The sequence below is a fragment of the Chelmon rostratus genome, chromosome 12 (genome assembly GCF_017976325.1).
Source record: "Chelmon rostratus isolate fCheRos1 chromosome 12, fCheRos1.pri, whole genome shotgun sequence".
NCBI lineage: Eukaryota > Metazoa > Chordata > Actinopteri > Chaetodontiformes > Chaetodontidae > Chelmon > Chelmon rostratus.
Window position 1 is genome coordinate 1,512,236 of NC_055669.1, and position 20,009 is coordinate 1,532,244.

Genomic DNA, 20,009 nt, shown 5'->3' on the forward strand with positions numbered 1-20,009 from the left:
ATTTTATACATCAGCAAACATTGTAAGTACTTTGTATGTCAAATATCATGGCGTGAATTCATATTTGTCATTTGTAATAGCTTTTAATCCCATTTCTCATCATTGTTTTAGGCCAAGGAGAAGGCTCAGTCACAGGCTCAGGGAATCGACCTGAAGTGATCTCTCACCAACCAACGCTCATGTGGGGGTTGCCATGTCAGCAGGGTTTCCATGACAACAGCATCAACTCAAGACATGAAGAAGATGAGGAGAGAAGTAAGAGGACAGGCAATGAAACGGAGATGAAGGGGGATGGGTGGAATGAAGGATGGATGGTTAAATAGATGGGGGGGGGGTCGTTCTGCTGTCATTTATGGCAATAATTGTAGTTTCAGCTGCTCTTTTGTTTGGAGGTTACAAAGGGAAAAATTGAAAGAATGGAGTAGGCAAGATGTAAAAACTAGTAGGTACCATGGGATTAGCTGACTCCTCAAGATTTAATGATTACTATTAATTGTAATTAATTGTAAACCAATATTAATTGGCTCATGACTTCAGTCTATTTAGAGTGATTTGTAGAAGTCAGGGTTGGAAACACAATGAACAACATGAAAATAATCTTCCCTATTTTTATTTGAGCTTAGTGTTGTAGCATGTGTAAGTGGACATAGATAAAATGTATATATATATATATTATATACTCTATTGTGATTTTCAGGTTATCTAGTCAATTTGTAGTTTTAGGTCTAAATTAAATGAGTGCTATAGAGAGTTTGGTCAGGCTGTACAGTGAGTGTATATTAGTACCGGTAACATGCCCAGTGTTTGCAGTCATCAGTTACTTTTAGGTGGTCCTTAAAGAGTACCTTGACAGCAGGCGGAAACGCAGTGCTTCACTGCCATCTCTGGTTTAAAGTTTCCAGCCCGTTTCACCTTTAACCACAGCATGACTGATCTGTGTGGACAGAAGTTTGCTTTGTTGCACCTGTAACCACACTAGACAGTGATCTCATGGCATCCTGGAGTACACCTGCACAGCACTGCCGCAAGGTGAGTTAACCACTGGAAGTCAGCATAATTACCTTTTTCAGGGGGTGTTAAATTACTGTTTCGAGCATTTTAGCCACTGAAAGTCATACTTGAACATTATAATCAGTAGCATTAAACAAATGGATCATCATTCGGACATCAACGCCAAAAACTGTCAGCATCAAATGGCCTCTACTCTGCATTTCACTGCATCAGTGTCCCAGTTCCATATGACATACTAATAAGATGAAAAAGAAAAACTATGCACTACTGTCAAATTTGCACTATTTTGGTAGTTAGTTTAGAAGATATTGATTTTTTAACTGTTTGGTATCAACACAAAAGGATAGTAAGTATGCATAGACAGATGTGAAACTGCGACTTTGAAATATTACTGCCAGTTTAAAAACGAAACAAAAACAGTCAGCAAAAATTGTATTTCCAAGGACCTTTATTCTGTTTTGTGAGCTGCCACTGGAGTCGACACACCGCTCTCTGCCTTTTTCTTCACTAATTTACAGCTGTGGAAAGCTGTTATGCTGTATTGTGGGACAAAAGTGTCCATCAGCACAACACTCAAACCACTAGAAAGACAAAAAAGATAAAAACAGAAAGACTTGTGACCACACTCAAAAAACAGCAAACAGATAGGGTAACTTGAGCTAATACAGATTACAGCAGATTTAACTTATTATCCATATATCAGCATGGGTGTAAATGGAGTAGCAACAAAATTACAGAAATGCCATCGTATGTTTCAGATGTCTATATCGTATAGAGTTTGTCCACCAGAGAGATCTGACAAGTTTATTTTTGACACTGTAGAATATCCCACTCACCCCAAAATCAGATTTTACAAACAAACCAATAGAGATTTTGTACTTTTTTTGGTTTACTGGGGCATTTTGAATGTGTTTCACAACTGTCCAAAATGTCTCCTGCATTTCCTTTATGCATTGCATTGTTGGCCAACTGTCATCAGCAGCAGCACACTCAGGCTGCTGTAGGCAGGCAGATTGACACCTTTGAAAATGTGAAATTTACTACCTACTGGAAACCTGCTTAGACATAGTATTAAGTATGGAATTGGGACACAGCTAGATTCACGCACCAGGTGGGATCTGGCACGAGCAGCACTTGATCGCTTTACAGCGCAAACAAGTAGAGAAATGGGCTGACAGTTTTCAGAGTTTCTTGCTGGCAGGTAAGGTCTGATAGGCCAATGAGAAAATCCCTTCCAACATGTTTACTCCCGCCAAACCAAAGACAGTCAGAGAGGGGGACTGAGCTCAGATAGAAATGGGCTTTATGGTAAATGTATCCTGACTGCTCTGCCACCATCAGCTCAGTATTGGCTGCCCCTAAAGACTGCAGTGTCCAAACTCTGTCTCTGTATGGCTATGGGTTGGCTGTAGAGAGCAGTAGGTCTTGCTGGTTGAATGATGTCAGATAAACCTGCATGAAGTAGAACATTTTCCATCATTCTTTTATTAAACCTGCAATAATAGTTTTTGGGAACAAGAAACAAGTTGCAAACACAGCATAGACATATGATCACCTTTAAAGCTGATATGGTGAACATGTGAACATCTACATATATTTAGACATCCAGCAGTTGAGGAGCAATGTGATCATTCATTTGGAGACTCTTTAGCTCTACCAACTCCTGAGGTTATTCAGCTGCTAAATGCTCCCGTGTGTTCCCCTGCTCGTCTAGCTGTGGCAGGTCATAAACAGTGGGTTTGTAGAGTTTTTTCGTTAAGAACAGCTGCCTGCTGTGAGGGTGGTGAGACCAACAACCATCCAACAGTAAAGTAGCACAGCTAAACAATGAGCTAAAACTGTGAAAAGCCGAGGGGGGAGGGGTTGCAGATTCAGGTGATTATTCGTCATAGGTTCAAGTGATAGTGATCATTTCATTTCATACATTGTTATTGTTGTCAGTTACAGCTGCTTTAAGGTGACACAGACACTCAGAACAAATGCTGCAGTTTAACTGTCACTGCTCTGTTTCTGCTGCTGGAAGAAACAGTCCACAACTACCAGTACATTTCATCTAGTGGCCTGGTTAGTGAAGCAGTCCACATTCAATATATCATGTAACCAATTCATCAAACAGTTTACAAATACAGAAATATACATACAGAATTATTCTTATATAAAATGAAGAATGTGATTGTATGATAGAACAGTGGTGTGTCCAATGAAGGTGATCTATCTCGGATGACAGTCTACCATCACACTGGAACAGACAGGCACTGCAGGAACATTTCAGTTAATATTAAGTTTCAGTTCTCGCCTACCTCATCACTACTTTGCCATGATTGCATGACAACACTGTGAACCCTGAAAAGCAAACATTCTGTGTAACCATGTGCTGTGTCAAGACAAAATGCAAAGTCATGTACTGTACACACTGTATAACCAAGACATTAAAAAGTATGATACGACGCCTCTGAGTCAGATCTGACATTCTGCTGGCTTTATGGACAAGAACAAGAGATGAGTTCGGAACAGTCAACGTCATCAGGCAACATAACTAACAGACATATTTCATATAAATACTGTATACCTGTGAGAGCCAGTCTTCAGTGCCATCTTCTGTACAAAATCATGTTCAGTTAAATTTTCAAATGAATCAAATTTGTCATTCATGCAGTACAAGCAACATACAGGCATGACATGGATTTGACTGTGGGTGATATGGATAACTTATCCATCACAGTATATGTAACCTTATGTCAAGATGCACCTAAATACTGCAATATATTACATTTCTTGGAAAAAGAAATTGATAATTAAAATAGATAAAGGCATTTTTTTTGTTGTTGTTTTGGGGTAATCCTGCAAATTAGGTACCAAGCAACTGAAAGCCAGTTTGTAGTAAAGCAGTCCTATTCAGTGATTTGCAAAATTGAACACAAAAACCCCATACAACCAGTGATATTAGGTGGGATATCTGCAGCGGCGCTGTAATGGCACAGCACTAGAACAATTTACAGCATATTGTCTCATAATATTTATCATAAATCAACACTTCTGCATGACATCAACATTTTATGTTCAGCTGTTTGAAAAACATGTTGTTTTGCAGTTTCCAACAAAGTAACTAAAGGAAACGTGTAGTGGAACATGTGTTAAAGCACTTCGAAGAACGCTGGCACTCCTATTAATGTACCAGATTTGTTCTTCAGAACAAGGATTCAGTAACATTTTCCACCTGGAGTTTCCTCTTAAAACACGAACAACATGTACAAGTGTCCCACGTCTGAGTTATACTATCCAAAGCTAAAACTGTTCTTGACTTATAAATGGTATCCATACTGAAATGTTGAAAATGCATCATTGTACATAGGCACACGTAGCACAATAAGATCACATTCCCTGCACTGTAAAAATGACAACATATTTATTTATGGACTATTATTTTGTAATCATTTCTATTTATTCTGTCATGATCACAATACTCGTGAAAGCAGGTGTCAGAGCAGTAATGTTGTCGAGAGAGACAGAAAAGATAGTTGCTTCTGGAGCTTGTCATTTGTTGCAGCGTGTGTTTTCTATCATACAGATGTATGCACTTTAAAAGCCAGGGTTGACTGAAATGATATTCAAAACAACTTCTGTGTTTTGCCATGGTCAAACCATAGTTTCTTGTGATGATAATACATTTCTGTGTGATGTCGTATGTGTTGCTGTCTAATTGTGAGGTTCTGTGTTGGAAAAATTAAGAAATAAAAGTCTTCTATAATGCCAGCATGTGGTCTGGTTCATCATTAAGAGACCACTGTCAAAGGGAAAAACAAGAGTGTGTAACAGAACTTTTCACACCCACGCTGCTTCATTTAAAGTTTAAAGCTGCTGTTTGGTGTTGTGCAGGTGGTGTGTGTGTGTGTGTGTGTGTGTGTGTGTGTGTGTGTGTGTGTGTGTGTGTGTGTGTGTGTGCGTGTGCGTGTGCGTGTGTGCATGCATGCGAGTGAGTGCCTGTTAATCTACTTAAACATAGTTGACACACAGTGATGAACATCACTTTGAATGGGATTATAAATGAATTGTGGGATCTGGACCTTTTCACTTTCAGTGTTTTATTGCTTTTCTTCCTTTTGATCAACAAAAGATAATCTTGTAGCACAGAAAATAACTGAATAATGAATAGAATGAGTTAGTTACAGAGTTTGCTGATGTAGTTGTCGTTTCAGCCACTTGATGGCACTAAAAAGGTGCATGGACTGTAGTTGCAGTGGTCATTAATATTTAGTCATGACAGAACTTTCAGGGAAACTTCAGCTGAACGAATGAATCATAAAAATCATGTTTAGAGAAAACTGGACTGACACACCAGTTAAAATAAGAAGATTTTGGAAAAACCTTGTGAGGGAATGTTACACATTTAGTCTGCACTCATATGGCAGAGTAGACAAATCAGATTTCATATCTCTTTAATTAGCTTTCTTTGAGTTGAAGCTGCTGCTGTGGTTAGCTTTTGACATTCTAAAACAAAGTTGTACATAATTCTTAATGCATTAATGAGCGTGGATCCACACAAGGTATTAAGCACATGTTATAAATGGCAGACATGCACAGGTGGTGATTACAATGCAGACACTGAAAAGCTGAATTCTTTATGAGTTGTCAGAGCAAGCTGCACATGTCAACCTTTAAAATATGAAATTCAAAAAACACACATCACAATACACGAAACAAAGAGCAGAGCAAAGTACAGTGATGTTTTCCTAGAAAAAGACAGGACATAGAAAACTAAAGGGAAACCAGCTCCCTGTGTTTCAAAGACCCCCCCGTCCCATACACACAGACACATACACACACACACACACACACATACTAAATAGGTGCAGATGACTGAGATGAGTGGAGGCTTTTGTTTCTTTGTTGGCAGCATCTGCAGCAGAGGACCGTCACTGTAATGATGATGATGAGGACTGTTAGCAAGATGAAGACGATACCAACCCACGCTCCAGTGCTCAACTCTGGAAGGACAGTGAGAGTCACAATTAAGTAAAATCTAAATCCATGTCCTTATGTATGCATTTACTATGTCAGAATAAGATGAAAAATGTTTGTTAAGAGATTTAACAACCGGCTGAATTTGACATGTCACATTAACATCAAAATGCAACACAAAAACCAGTGTTCCCACTGGCTTCTTGTACCGACTGTACATGCAGTTACATTTATGACTGACTGCCTGGAGTCTGCTGTCCCAAACTCTGTTTTTGGAGGTATGATTTGATTTGATGTGGCATGTGAAATTCATGTCACAGCGAAAAACAATACATTCAACTATTAAATGCAAAAGGCGAAATAATTGTCTTTTAATGTGTTTTCATTGGATTCTGACACTGAATTCACACATAGAAAAAACATTTTGAATTTTCCACATTCCAACAGGAGCACAGATCTGCAAGCATGCTTATTATATGCACATGCAATCACATGGCATCTATCTACCAACTGCAGAGGGCAGTAATGTATAAAGAAGTTAATGGAAACACACACTAATTTACATCTGAGCTGATGAAATTCAAGAAATTAGCTTAATGCCTGTGAAACAAAGAAAAACAAGATAAAAAGCAGCTAAAAAAATACATTTGTCAAAATCCTTTTATTAGGGTTTGTGGGTGTAATACTCATATCAGCCACAAGAGGCTGAAGTGCACCGCTCTCCTGTGTTTCCTTCCAGGTCAGCTTCAATTTCTCCACACTTAGAAAATGGATCACCTGAATTCTCTCTCTCCTTCTCTCTCTCTTTGGTCTCTCACTTGCCTCTCAGAGCTTCTGCTCAATATTTCAAAACTAGATTTAAGGATTTTTTTTTTTGCATCAATGCAATGAAGTTCAGATAATTGACACACTGGATGAGCAAAAAACTGAAGAAAAACATGTTTTTTGTCAATGTAAACTCAATTGAAATTAATAGTAATGCATTTATACACACACACTCACACGCACAGTGAATGTGAGCAAAGCCATGTTTGTTTACAAGAAAGCTCTTAGAGGCTTAGCGAACTCTTTTCCAGTTGACTTACTTTGTGGTCATTTTTTCAAAGAACATCAGACAAAAGAACTTCTTATCCATAAAACCACAAGCAGGGCTCATGAGCTCAGTGTTTCTAAATTCCCAGCTATGCCCAGAAACCACAGGGAGGACACCGCCAACCCTACAGTCATTTGAGTCTTATCACATGAGAGAATGTCACTTTATCACATTGAAGCATGGGATGTACCTGCCCTAATTTGATGCTGTTACTCTCCAGATTGTTCTATGTCCAAACACTGTGTAGTGTAGAGTAATGTAGTGTAGTGTATACAGAGTGTGTGTACCTTCCACGACGTTACTGTCTCGAGGTGTACATTGTTGGATGCTCCAGGGGCCTTGCCGGGTGGCTTTGGGTCTGGAGGGGATGAAAGCTGCCACCATGAAGCAGTAACGTTGTCCTGCATCTAACTTCGACACCTCTGCCATACTGGAGTCAGATATGATGTCTCTCTATCAGGTGAGAATAATCAAAGGAAATAACTTAACTTATCATTTGTGGTTAACATTTAGACATTCAGCTGAAATTCCTCATTGACTAGCATATTTATACAGAATTAATACAGAATTCCAACCTGGAGCCCACAAAAAAAAGAACAATGAAATACAATGTGTTTGGACAGAAACAGGCCAGCTTGTTCCCCTTGCGTCTTGTCTTGATGCTAAGATATGTAAGATATGTATACTCTAAGGTCAAATGTATACTGACTTTGAATTTAAATGGTGCACAGTCTGAGATTATCTTTTTTTTTCTCCTCTCCCTCCCCTCCTGTTTTCATTTGTTTTTCATCTAAGTAAGCGAAGCGCCGCACTGCAGGCTGCATCGAGGTTCTCCTGTCCCTGTCTTCCCATGTCAATTATTTGTACTGTCTTTTGTGCCATTGTGTCCTCTGGGACGGTTGTAACCGAACTTGGAAACTTGTGTAATGACAATAAATGATTCCTGATTCCTGATTTGAACTGTGTTTTGAAAAATGTGGTTGAAAGAGTGAAGAAGAAAACTTTGCTTCAATACATATTTATATGTATTTATGGACATTAAGTATACATTCTATACATTATTTTTGATTTTTTTTTATCTGTTGAGACAAAAGATTGTATACTGTATAAACTGTTTTGAAAGGTAACTGTAAATGTTGTTGGAGAGGACCTATAGCTCATAGTATGTCCATGTACTGTTTTTTCTAAAGCTTTTTCTAAAGCTATCAAATCTAGGTGAAAAAACCACTCTCTGATCATTCTAATCTTTTACTCTAGTTGCTATTTAATTATACAACTTGGAGACTCCCACTTTAACGGATATGAATTTGTGTTTGGGGTCCCACTGGGCTCCATCCTAGGTCCTCTTCTTTTCAACCTATATGTGCTTCAGCAAACATAACATAAGCTACCAAAGATGTCACGCAGCTTCTTATTTCAGAATCCACTGATGATTTTCAACCCATAGACTCCCTCGCCAGGCCAGATGTTTGGAAGAAATTAACTACATGATGGCAGCAAACTTTCCTCTTCAGCTGATCATGAAGAAAATTGAGATCTTGGTTTTGGCTGCAGTGGCACCAAGACAGCTGGTCTATGAGTACCTGAGTACCTGGAGGCCAGATCATTAAAAACTTTGGAGTGGCCATGGATGAACTCAGTTTTAATGATCATATCAATGGCACCACCAGGGTTGCCTATTTCCAACTCAGAAATGCTTCAGAGGCTTTGTCTCTCAGTCTAATTTTGAGATCTCATGCAGGTTGAACTAACAATTCTCTGTTTATGGTTCACTAAACAAATCAAGCCGTACATTACAACTTATCCAGAACTCAGCCACGCATGCACTAAGCAGGACAAACAAATCAGACCACATAACTCCAGTCTTCATTGGTTACCTGCTTTTTTCAGGATATAATTCAAAATCGCCCATTTAGTTAACAAACCACCTGCTGCTCTGGTTCCACAGTACATTTTAAAAATGCTGTCATTTTACAATCACAGCAGAACTCTTCAGTCACAAGGTGGAAACTGCCTCCATGTATCTGGGGCATTTCTGGTGAGCTGGCATTCAGCATTTGTGTACCTAACGAATGGAACAGTCTGCCAGCTGATCTTGGACTTATTCAAATACGCTGTTCTTTTAAAGGCAAACTAAAGACCTTCCTTTTCAGTTGAGCCTTTTCTTGAATGAACACAGTGTATGTATGTTGTTAAGTGTATATGTTTGTGAGTATTTATGTGAAAGTATGCATGGATGTTTTTGTTTATCGGCACTTTTTGATCTCTTAGCTTTTTAATGTAAAGTATTTTGAACTGCTTTTGTACAAGATAGTGTGATCCAAATCAAATTTGAATGGAACTGAATTGAGCTGCTAGTCTTCACTACTTTTTGAAACTGTGTCTATATGAGGCAGTCAGAGTTGCCAGCCTGAATACGGTACCTTGCCTGTACTTCCAGACTTGTAGTAGCTGATCTTATACTTGAGGTCATTTTTGAGAACGTCTCTGATGCTGAGCTGCTTCCCACGCCGATGGATACTGGTCAGAGGATCTGTGATGTTGACAATTATTCTGCCATCATCTAGAGCCTCCACAGTGAATTTCACAGCACTGATGTTACCTGAGGAGAGGACAAATTCACTGTGATAAAGTGTCCTCTTCACTCTGTTCCAGACAAGGTGCTTAAAACACATTTAACTCCTTTAACAAATGAACACATCAGGTTTTGTGTTGTGAATGTAAACACCATAATCTGGCATCAAAAATCTGGAGTAATCAATAGAAACCAGGATGGTGCTCTAAGTGAACACCTTATCCATGATTCTGAACATTCCTGGTTGGCACAGAATATATGGATCAAGACACACACACTCACATACGAACAGAAACCTGGGTGTTCTTAAAATCATATAAACAGGGAAATGAAAACTGAGTCATGTTTCAGATAAAATCATATCCTGATTATGGTTGAAGCCAGAATAAAACTCAAAACCAGGATGCTAATGTACATGTAAATGTTCTCATTGTTTTAAGATGGTATACCTAATGAACCACTCAATTCAATAATTCAATAAGCAAAACCAAGAACAACCAAAGTAGCCACCAAGGTGCACAGTTGAAGAATTGAAATTTGTAAATGCCAGATTTTATGGCAAACATAAAAATGTACAAATTTTAAACAAATATTCCAGCCACTCTGTCTTTGATAGGAGAGCTAATAAATGAGCTGTCATTACTGTGGCCAGTGAGTGAGCAACCTGGTGTACTTATGTGTTGCAGGCATTATGTAATTATAAACATATGCATGATGACAAGCAACTACAGTGGGGAGCAGGTCCATCAGCACTATGCTGTGACCATTCTGTTTTGGTTCTGTCACTGCTATGACCTGGGATTAATTACAAATGTACGAATATATACAAATGTAATATGAATATATTACACAGTAGTATATTGGGGAATTTGCTCAGACGGGGCTAAGCACCATAAGTTGGTCCCCTGGTGCATCCCATACCTATACCCCAAGGCTCTGAAACAACCTGCCTGAGGAAAAAATCAGTTATCAAATCTCTTTTTAAAACGCATTACCATTAGAAACTTTTTTTGTTTGTTTTCTGCACAGATTTAGCATTCCACTCCTACAACATGATTAGACTCATGATGGACAGTCCACAGAAGGGATGAAAATTCCAGAGACGTTTTTACACAATGAATGTTTACTCCTTGGTAAATTCCGCCACCATCACACATAATGCAACTCGACTGCCAGCAGTTCAGTTGGTGATTAGGATGTGCTAGCAGCAGCGAGTGTTGCCTGGACGGGCCTTTAGCCTGCAGCACAGATGAGTGGGCTATAGAGGCCTAGGAAATTCACTTCTGTCTGACTTTCTAACTTCTAACACTTCACATTTTCAAACTTGTGGTCTTCAGACCCAACCGACACTGCCTCAAGTGAAATTACTTGATGACATTCATCATACTTCAAACACTAAAGCTTTTGCACAACTTTCTTCACATTCAGTGGTACTGCCCAGTACCTGGAAACAGATTTTCATATGAAAAAGTTCCCCTTTAAGTACTTTATCAATTAAGCTTTTTATTATTCTTAAAAATAACCAAAATGTGCAAAATCCTCAGCTGAGAAAAAGTTATCAGAGCTGTATTGTACATATCAAAGTAAGAGTTATACATCACAGGACGATTTTTTTATTTTTTATTTATTTTTTTTTGTCTCAGAGCCATTTTTGGCCATAAAAGTCGAAGTAAAACAATGCAAAAATATTCTATTCCAAGTCATGCATCCCCAAAAACTTCAAAACTGTCAAAAATATGGTTTCATCTTTGATTAATGCACTTCTGTCATTCTCTCTCTCTCTCTCTCTCTCTCTCTCTCTGTGTGTGTGTGTGTGTGTGTGTGTGTGTGTAATACCTACTCCCTGTATAGGGGTTGAAGGGTAGGGAATAAGTATGAGGGAGGTCCTCCAGGCCATATTCATAGTCCATGGTCACAGGCTCTGTTACGATGTCAGCAGTGAAGGTCCTGTCAAACAGTGATACATAAATATGGGTTGGAGATATGTGATATGTATTTATGCATCTTGTTTGGATTTTGCACAGCATTGTTGGAATGAGGCCATAATTGTCAAGCAATAAACAAAATTTTGGGATGTGAGTGGATTAGCTTTAAATTTGGCAACGACTAAAGGAAGAGTGGGAGGCAGCCATAGTGAACTGTTGAATGAAGGGCTGCAGGTGACAGGGCTGCACACCACCAACTCTTTTTACTCCGCCCTGCTGTTGTGTGGAAAACTATTATTGGCTGACTTCTTTTTATTTATTCATTGAATATGTGAATTTGGTTGCACTGTAAACAGTTACACCAGCTGCTGTCAGACTGAAACCTCAACTTAAAATTCTATTATTATGATTGATTTTATCAAGTTCCTCCAACCTTAACAAAGTAGTCAATTTATCCTAAGCCAAGATCTTTCACTGAACCTAACCTAATCCTCACCATAGCGTTGTCACATCATGAAGCACATTCATTTTCAACAATGATTTATGACCATTCTGAAGAGACAGACAAAGATTCAGATCAGAAAACACTTCAATGTGTCATTCTAGAGGTCAACCTCATGGAGGTTGTGTTTGGCCATTTAATTTTCAAGAGGCTTAGTTTTAGTTCTAAAGGACTACAGAGAAAATTATAATACTTTTTTAAAGCCTTTCACTGAGTGGTTCACGATTTTATGTTTAAAATCATGGGCTTGATATGGCTTCAAATAAATCATTACGACACGACACACAGCTTTCCACAGCTCTGTGAAGTTGGTTGATTCGGCATTTTTGTGTCTGGACCACAATAGTTTTTTTTTTTTATAAAAGGTACAAAGAGGAAATTGAAAAGCAGTTGACTGATTAAACTACATTGTTTTCATCTCATTTATTCATTATTCTATTTTTACTTTATTTTAAAAAGTCAGAATATTGCATTGAAATGTATGATGAAATAATTAGAGTACAAATGAAAATAAAGTATGTCAGAATCAATGTAAAGTAAATTATCCTAATAGATATCTAAGCCCAGCTGAAATATCATAGAACTATGGCACAGGGTTTGAAGTGAGACAAGTTTTCTTCCTACCTGTTGAAGAATTCCAGGTAGCTGCTCAGATCACACTCTGACTCTGACACTCGGATGCAGTCAGGACTCTCATTCCACTCTCTACCATCTCTGATGGACATGTGACAAAACACACAAAACAGGAGAATAATGCCATTAGCAAACAAATGCACAGACAGCTGACATTCTGTCCCTGACATGATCCAGCACTTTATTCAAAATGAATATGAACACAGATTGAATGTCCAGTTCTTGCTGGAGACAAAAGGACAAAGTGTGATATCAGATCAGTATGGGAGCACACTGCACCATGCAAACACACAGAGAAAAGAAAGAAACCTTTCTGAGAAAACGGTTTCATTCTCAGAACAGTCTTGACATTAGATGACATAAACCTGTTTTTGCCCGTTGTGTTTCCTGCTTTGTTCCCTGAGCCCACTGTACTGGGACAATACCCATATGCAAGCACCAGCCCAGTCTCGCTTCAGTCTTTGATTGTAAAATATTAAGTTGCTCATAAGATTTTAATTTTCAAGAATATGTGGCGGAGGACAAACTTTTTTTTTTTCCAAATTCAAATTCTAATCAGCTTTGTTGGGCATGACCAATCAGAACCCCAAATTATTACTATTACAACAATTACATTCAACTCAACTTTTGACCATACAGGACAGAAAAGTTGTCCGTAGTGTTTGGGAATGAGTCCAGTAGACAGAATAACACGGGCAGCTGTAATACTTTTAAAGATGTAAAAACATTTACCACACAACTTGTTTCTCTGCATGTGAAAGCAGTCACCGTGTTTTGTGGCTTAAACTGCACACTGACTGCAAGGCAGAAGGCCTATCAACAGCCTCTTGTGTCTTGTCCTCCCTTGATGTCACCAGACATAAAACCTCTTGCGCACACAGGATTCTTTTTAACTTTTTTGGTAAAACAAGCCAGTTTTTATTACTGTGCCCTCATGCGTCAGCAGAAACAAGAACAATGTCTATTAAATATAAATGGATAGACGGAGCTCTTCTTGGGAGAATATGGAAATATGGAATACTCTATTGACTTTCCCTACAAATAACTGTTCCTTAACAAATGAGAGCGCTGTTATTTGAAGTAATACTTGGATGTTAACTGATAAATTCAGTATGTGACAATGTTTTGGGCTGATTTTCATTTGTATCTTAAATATATTTGGGGAAGGAAATGACCGGCCAGTAACATGAGCTGGAATTTCTATTCAAAAACCCTGATCTCCAGCAATGAATGTGTCATTAATTTGATCATTATTTTTAACTTTAAACTTTTACATTCATGAAATGAAATTTTGAAGAAGTTACCATCTCATATTACATTTTTAAAAAATGATCTTAGCATATATCTTCAAACACCGTCAAATTTTAAAAAAGAAAAAATTAACCAAAACTACAAATTTATGCAAACCCTTCCCCACTCTACCTGATGAATTAACCCTCTTGCATGGGTTCATATATATGTGTATTTTATCCATTTTATCCACTTTTCTTTTTCAAGTTACCTTTTTTTGTCATTTTTTCTTTTGTTTCTAGCTCTTTGCTAAATTGTGCTACATTCTCTGAAGACTTATGTTTTGATGATAGATTGTATGGAAAATATTTTTCCATAAAAATTATTTAAAAAACTCCTTAACCCACCTGACATCAAATCTTGTAACATGGCTACATAAAAACAATCATGCTCATTTTAATTTTTACACAAAATGAATGAGCTTGAAAAGAATCATATTGTAAGAGGAAAGAAAAAACAGACTGGCTTTATCTCCATAGCAACGGTGGCTGAGTAATAAAACCTTCTGCTATCCAAAATGGATTATAAAAACTTTATAGTTCTCAGAATCAAAGGAGGAACAATGAAAACTCTCTACCAGCCAGACGTCTTGTCTGTTGGAAGAACATCGTCACAGGGACGCTCCAGGAAGCGCTCAGACTTAAAAGCGGATTTGACGCCCTAAAGTCTTCATTTTCTTATTGAAAGAACATCATCAAACACATGTATGTAACATAAGACAAATAACAGCTCAGATAACTACATAGTACAAAAACAATGATTCAAACAACATGCGAGCAGAGTCCAGCACCCAAAACAAAAAAATGTTGCATTACTGTGAACTATTTCCACCACGACCTGAAAAATCTTTGGTAATAACTAACAGACTAATGATCACACTCATTCTCTGAAAACACATTATAATGAGAATGTGGTGGGCAGCTGGAGTCGTTGCTCTGGTGATCTGATATTGCTCAAGGGTACATTGTGTGTCTATATGAAACACCGCAGGCTGTGACAAAGCATCGCTTTGACACTCTGGGAATGAGATTGAGTCCGTCAACTAGAGACCAAAATGCTGGACCCCATCGTTAAGTTCTAGGGTCAATGCTAAAAGTTAGGTTAGGGTAACGGTTAGGAGCAGGCAAGTAGCGGTTATGGTTAGGGTAAATCTGTGTGTGTGTGTGTGTGTGAACTCACTCAGAGTACAGCACGGTGTATGTGTCGTTTGCTGCTGTGGCAGTCCAGTTGAGGATGGTTTTAAAGTCCAGAGACACCCAGTGTACGCCCTCTACTTTGGACAGAACGTTCACATCTGTAAATGAAAGGCAGCATTACTGTCCACTCATCCATGACCTCTGATTATTCTCCTGTCCTGTTTCTGTCCTGTCAGTGAGTCAGGGGACTGTGGTATCACAATAAATGAGTATCAACTTTGATAAACAGCTTGCAGAAAACTTTGACAGTCGCCTCGCATTCCTCTTCTTCGTCATAAACAGACCATAATTAAAGTCAGACTTTAAAGTCAGTGAGCAAAGCTGAATGTGAAAAGTGAGTCTGTTAGTAGAAACAATGTTAGAAATGGTGTTTCTACAGTGAGATACTGTATGTGAAGCAAGCACACAACATTCTTATGACATTGCATTAGGTTCTCAGTGCCTTCATTTCTTACCGCATATTAAGAATGTTGTGGAACATTTCGTTATGTACTTGAGTAACATTCCCACACTCGCTTGGGTGGATACCATCATGAAATACTGACTGATTAGTCCTGCATTGCTCAGAGTTCTTGTCCCGTCAACCTCATGAAAATCTTTGCTTTTTAAACATGACTGGCAGGACTTATTACAGTAATACTGCCATTACTTTAACATTGTTTGTGTTTCCAATAAACATACATTTCTAACATATATTCTTATCTGAAGTGTGTACCCATCTGATTCTGTACCTTTTACCATAAATAAGCATCTTCCTGTAACCTGTGTAAATGTCTAGGGTAAACTGGGGTAAGACACCCACCCAAGTTTTAACAGATCAAAATGACTTGTGAGGAAAGAGACGGCATCTTCCTCAGGTCGCAAACATTAGATTTGGTTTTATAATGACAAGATTGCACTCGGTTACATTTCTTTGCCATTTAAATGTGTTTACTGAAGCATACTTCTTGTGTACATATTATATTGATATTCCATACAGGCTCTATATTTTAAAAGAAAATAGACATTGTTCTCAAGGGGGGTGTCTTACCCCAGTTTACATTACACTTGGCCATCCCAGAAAGCTGTCTGGCTCAGCCTCTGCTTGAATTTTACATATAGTAGCAATCATCTCTCTCTTCTAGCAGTGGTATGCAGTGCCCGTTCTTCCATTCATGTATCATGTTCTATTGTTCCGTTACTTGTGCAAACAGAACTCGAGTTGCAGTAATAGTGAAAGAATGTGATAGGAACCACATGGCAGCATGTTACATGAACTTTCAACTTGACACTACATGCTAATAATACTGATAACAACAAGTCCTTATTCAACAGGATCATTGAAAGAGATAAAAAAAGATTTATTGAATATCTGTATTTTCTTCTATCTATCTATCTATCTATCTATCTATCTATCTATCTATCTATCTATCTATCTATCTATCTATCCATCTATCTATCTATCATGTGGTCTTACCTGCAGTAGTGATGATCCACACAGACAGACACAATCCCAGATAAAGCACAGTTTTCAGAGGTGCCATGTTAGCACGAGCCTTTCCTGAAGTCCTGTTGAAGCTATCTGAAGTGAATCTGAGTAGCTGTGGATAAGGTACTCCTCTGGGTTCGAGCTGCTCAGACCGACTGTTGTTTCTGGTCGACAGGGCAGAGAGTGTGGGAGCTGGAGATGGGGGAATTGGGGCACTCTTCAGGGTTGTGCCTCGTTACGTCTGCTGATCCCTCCCACATTCCTGCCTGCTGATGGAGGATTCTGCAATGGCTTGCTCAGTTTGAACTCCACCTTTTACCAAATCACAGATTGCGTGACTGTCCTTGGGCTGAGACATGACACCTCTTTAGAACTCGGAAACTGTCCCTCTGTGACTGTCCAGAGAGTAAACTCAGTCGATGAGTCATTAGTTAGCAATAGTTACACCCCCACCCTGACCAGAACCAAACAGTCAATTCTGTCTTTGTATTGCTTGTTTGTGGAGATTCTCAGCACTGTGCTGAGCATATTGTGAGTTTCAGCTTGATGCCCTGTTGCCTTCACTGAGTGGTCGTGTTCTAAACTTGCTTTTACCTCACCAGGAAACTCACTACATGCAAACCCCATAAATACCTGATATAGGATGTCAATGCTAATATCCACTGCTAAGTGATACACATGATAATATATATTGCTGTTTTTATCATCTGTTTAAAAATGATCTTAAATTGTGAGCAGCAGAACATTTTGACCTGTTAATCACAGGTGTAACGAATGACATTATTTACAGCTGCATTCCAAAGTATGTCAGCTCCTGGTGTGGTGCATAAAGGCTCATTGACTGCTTACTACATATTTTACTTATTACTTATTATATAAGCTTATTTAATCAGGAAATCGCCTTGAGATCTGTGTTGCAAGAGAGAGCTGAGCGCAGGAGCAGGAAAGAAACACAAACATGGCCACACAAATGAAAGCACACACAGTATCAGAGGCAATCACAGGTGAGGCTACATAGATTCAGTGTGTCAGTATGTTCTGTGAAGACTTTTTTCTGAAGTAATTTGTCAAAGGAAAAGGTCGAACCAAACCCACAATGACCATATCCTACAAAGAAACTATAAAAAGCAAATCAAGGAGCTACACTGTTGGACTTTTTCAAAATAACTCCACGAGCCACTTTTGAAGATTTGCTGTTCTTTGACTGATAAATGTTTAGAAGCAGGAAAAATAACATTGACATGAACATTAGAAAACACCTGATACATAACAGAACTGGATTCAAACTTCTGGGATGTCGTCTCACTGTGAAATGTGTTTGAAAGATCGGGTTGTCTTAAAGAAGTGAACACTTCATGGCCTCATGGTTAACCTCACAATGATTACCGCCACACATTGTTGAGAGTAGTAAGGATAACAATCAGAGAACGTCTAAGCAGCATGAAATATTTAACAAATCTAAAGTTACCTGAACTGAATCCTTATCCCACAAACTCTGCTCGGTCGCCAGCAGCAATGAGCAGCTGTACACTACACACTGTGCACTACCTTCCCAGCATCAAACAGCAGACAGAGACAGATAAGAGACTAACTTAGGAACATCGTGGAGCATTTTGCCGCTATAAAGCCAGGTATCTTTCTCAGGAATTAGACCAAAAACAGAGCTAAAAAGGAAAGTGAATATCAGACTTGGCTGATTATTATTATGATGGCTATAGTTAACATGTTCATTGTTACGACAAGGTGATAATATGTTATTTCAGGTTCTTCTGCTGCCACCAAGTGGCCAAAAAAATCAGCTAATGTACAGTAGCTGTTTGGCAACATGTTCCCCATAATAACTTTTTGTTAGGTGCTCTGCTGCTCTAAATGTCTCATATGACCTCATAAAATATCTTTTCAATGTCTTTTTAACTCATTTTATTTGTCCCTTTACCATTAACTGAACAACAGAAAGCCATTATGATATAAGTTTTTTGCATTTAGTATATAAAGTCCTACACACTTTGATGCTGTAAGTTGACCACATCTGTCAGATATATGAAATAGCCCTCCACTCTCTATTAGCCCCGTGGGGTGAGGAGAGAAGAGAAAGAAGCCAAGGAACGTGGGACTGAAGGAAAGAGAAAACATACTAAGTACATTTCTGAAAAGATCACAGCTAAAGCGGCGGGTATTTTAGATTCTTGTGGGAATCAGTGACGTCAGCGATTTCATTTAGGTATTTAAGAAAACAGAATTTGGTTGATTCAGGGATCTCCAGTAACAATTTGTGACCTGCTTCGACAGACATTGAGCAACCGTGTGGGAACATTGCAGCAGTGTGTGTCATTTGAGGGAAACCTCCTGGTAGCAATTAGAAACCATCTGACTGTTCTAGTTGGACCTTGCCTCCACACATATACACAGAAACACACACACACACACTCACACACAGACACACACACACATTACTCCACCCTGTGTCCCAAAGATTACACTCCTTATACTTACATGCATTAACATTTTCCTAGGAAACACAGTGCTGCTGATTTTGTAATTATTTTTTTTTTTACCTACATAATTTTTATTGACACCAACACAAAAAACATTTACTGTTAAAACTTAATTAGTACAGTATCTGCTCCTTACAAGTGATGCATCATTAACATTTTAATAGTTCAGGCAACTTACAGAACTTGTTCAAAGTAAAGAAAAGATGAGAAAAAAGTCAAAACTGACTGTGTAGAATTTTTCCTGTATTTTGTCAAAGTCATCTTTCTGTAACCTGAGTGTTTTAAAAGCCTTACCCTAGCAACAGATGAGACTCAGGCTGTGAACCCGGGTCTCTGCTGTCACTGTCCTACTCACTGCCCCCCTGCTTTGCACACACTGTTGGGCCCCTCCTTATGACATCACACTTCCTGGGCTGGAAAAATGTTGCAAGTGATCATATTCCAGGCAGAAATGATGCAATGTCGTACCAGTGAAGCGAGATTTGAGAATCCTGCTCTGAAAACATCATGCCCTCTAATCTAAATAAGAAAATAAGGTTGTCACTGCCCTCAAAAACGACACATTTGAATGTTTTCTAACATGACACCAGATGCAGGACCACATCATTTGTCAGTGGTCTCATTACAAAATGTCAAACTGATTCCATAGGGCCGTGTGGCTGCAGGTTTTCGTTCCAACCAAGGAGGAGCACACCAGGCCAACCAATCAACATCAAGGGATCACTTAGTTATCAGCTGAAGAGTGAGATGAGCTGATTAATTGATTTCAGCCTGTGCCTTCTTTCCTCCTGCAGAGTGCAACTATGATACTGGAAATCCTGAAATCAAGCTGTTGTTGGAGGAACTGAGGCATTGGTGGTAG

The 20,009-nt window shown here is 38.7% G+C and overlaps 2 protein-coding genes across 3 annotated transcripts in view; one reads left to right on the plus strand and one right to left on the minus strand.

Annotated features, from left to right (window-relative positions):
• Nucleotides 1–4,758, plus strand: part of LOC121614762 (dentin sialophosphoprotein-like) — a 22,357-nt gene extending 17,599 nt beyond the window's left edge. For both annotated transcript variants that reach the window (XM_041948816.1, XM_041948814.1), the window contains one exon: nt 112–4,758. In XM_041948816.1, the coding sequence (XP_041804750.1) occupies nt 112–159 (48 nt within the window). In that variant the 3' untranslated portion in view covers nt 160–4,758. The remainder of the gene's footprint in view (nt 1–111) is intronic.
• On the minus strand, nt 1,612–16,841 carry LOC121614763 (tissue factor-like). The gene is made up of 7 exons (XM_041948817.1): nt 16,641–16,841; nt 15,168–15,282; nt 12,690–12,779; nt 11,479–11,585; nt 9,487–9,665; nt 7,351–7,516; nt 1,612–5,996 (listed from the first exon to the last, which is right to left on the minus strand). Exons 1-7 carry the CDS (start codon nt 16,705–16,707, stop codon nt 5,851–5,853), a joined length of 870 nt encoding a protein of 289 aa, XP_041804751.1. The 5' UTR covers nt 16,708–16,841; the 3' UTR covers nt 1,612–5,850.
• Nucleotides 16,842–20,009: the final 3,168 nt, after the last annotated feature.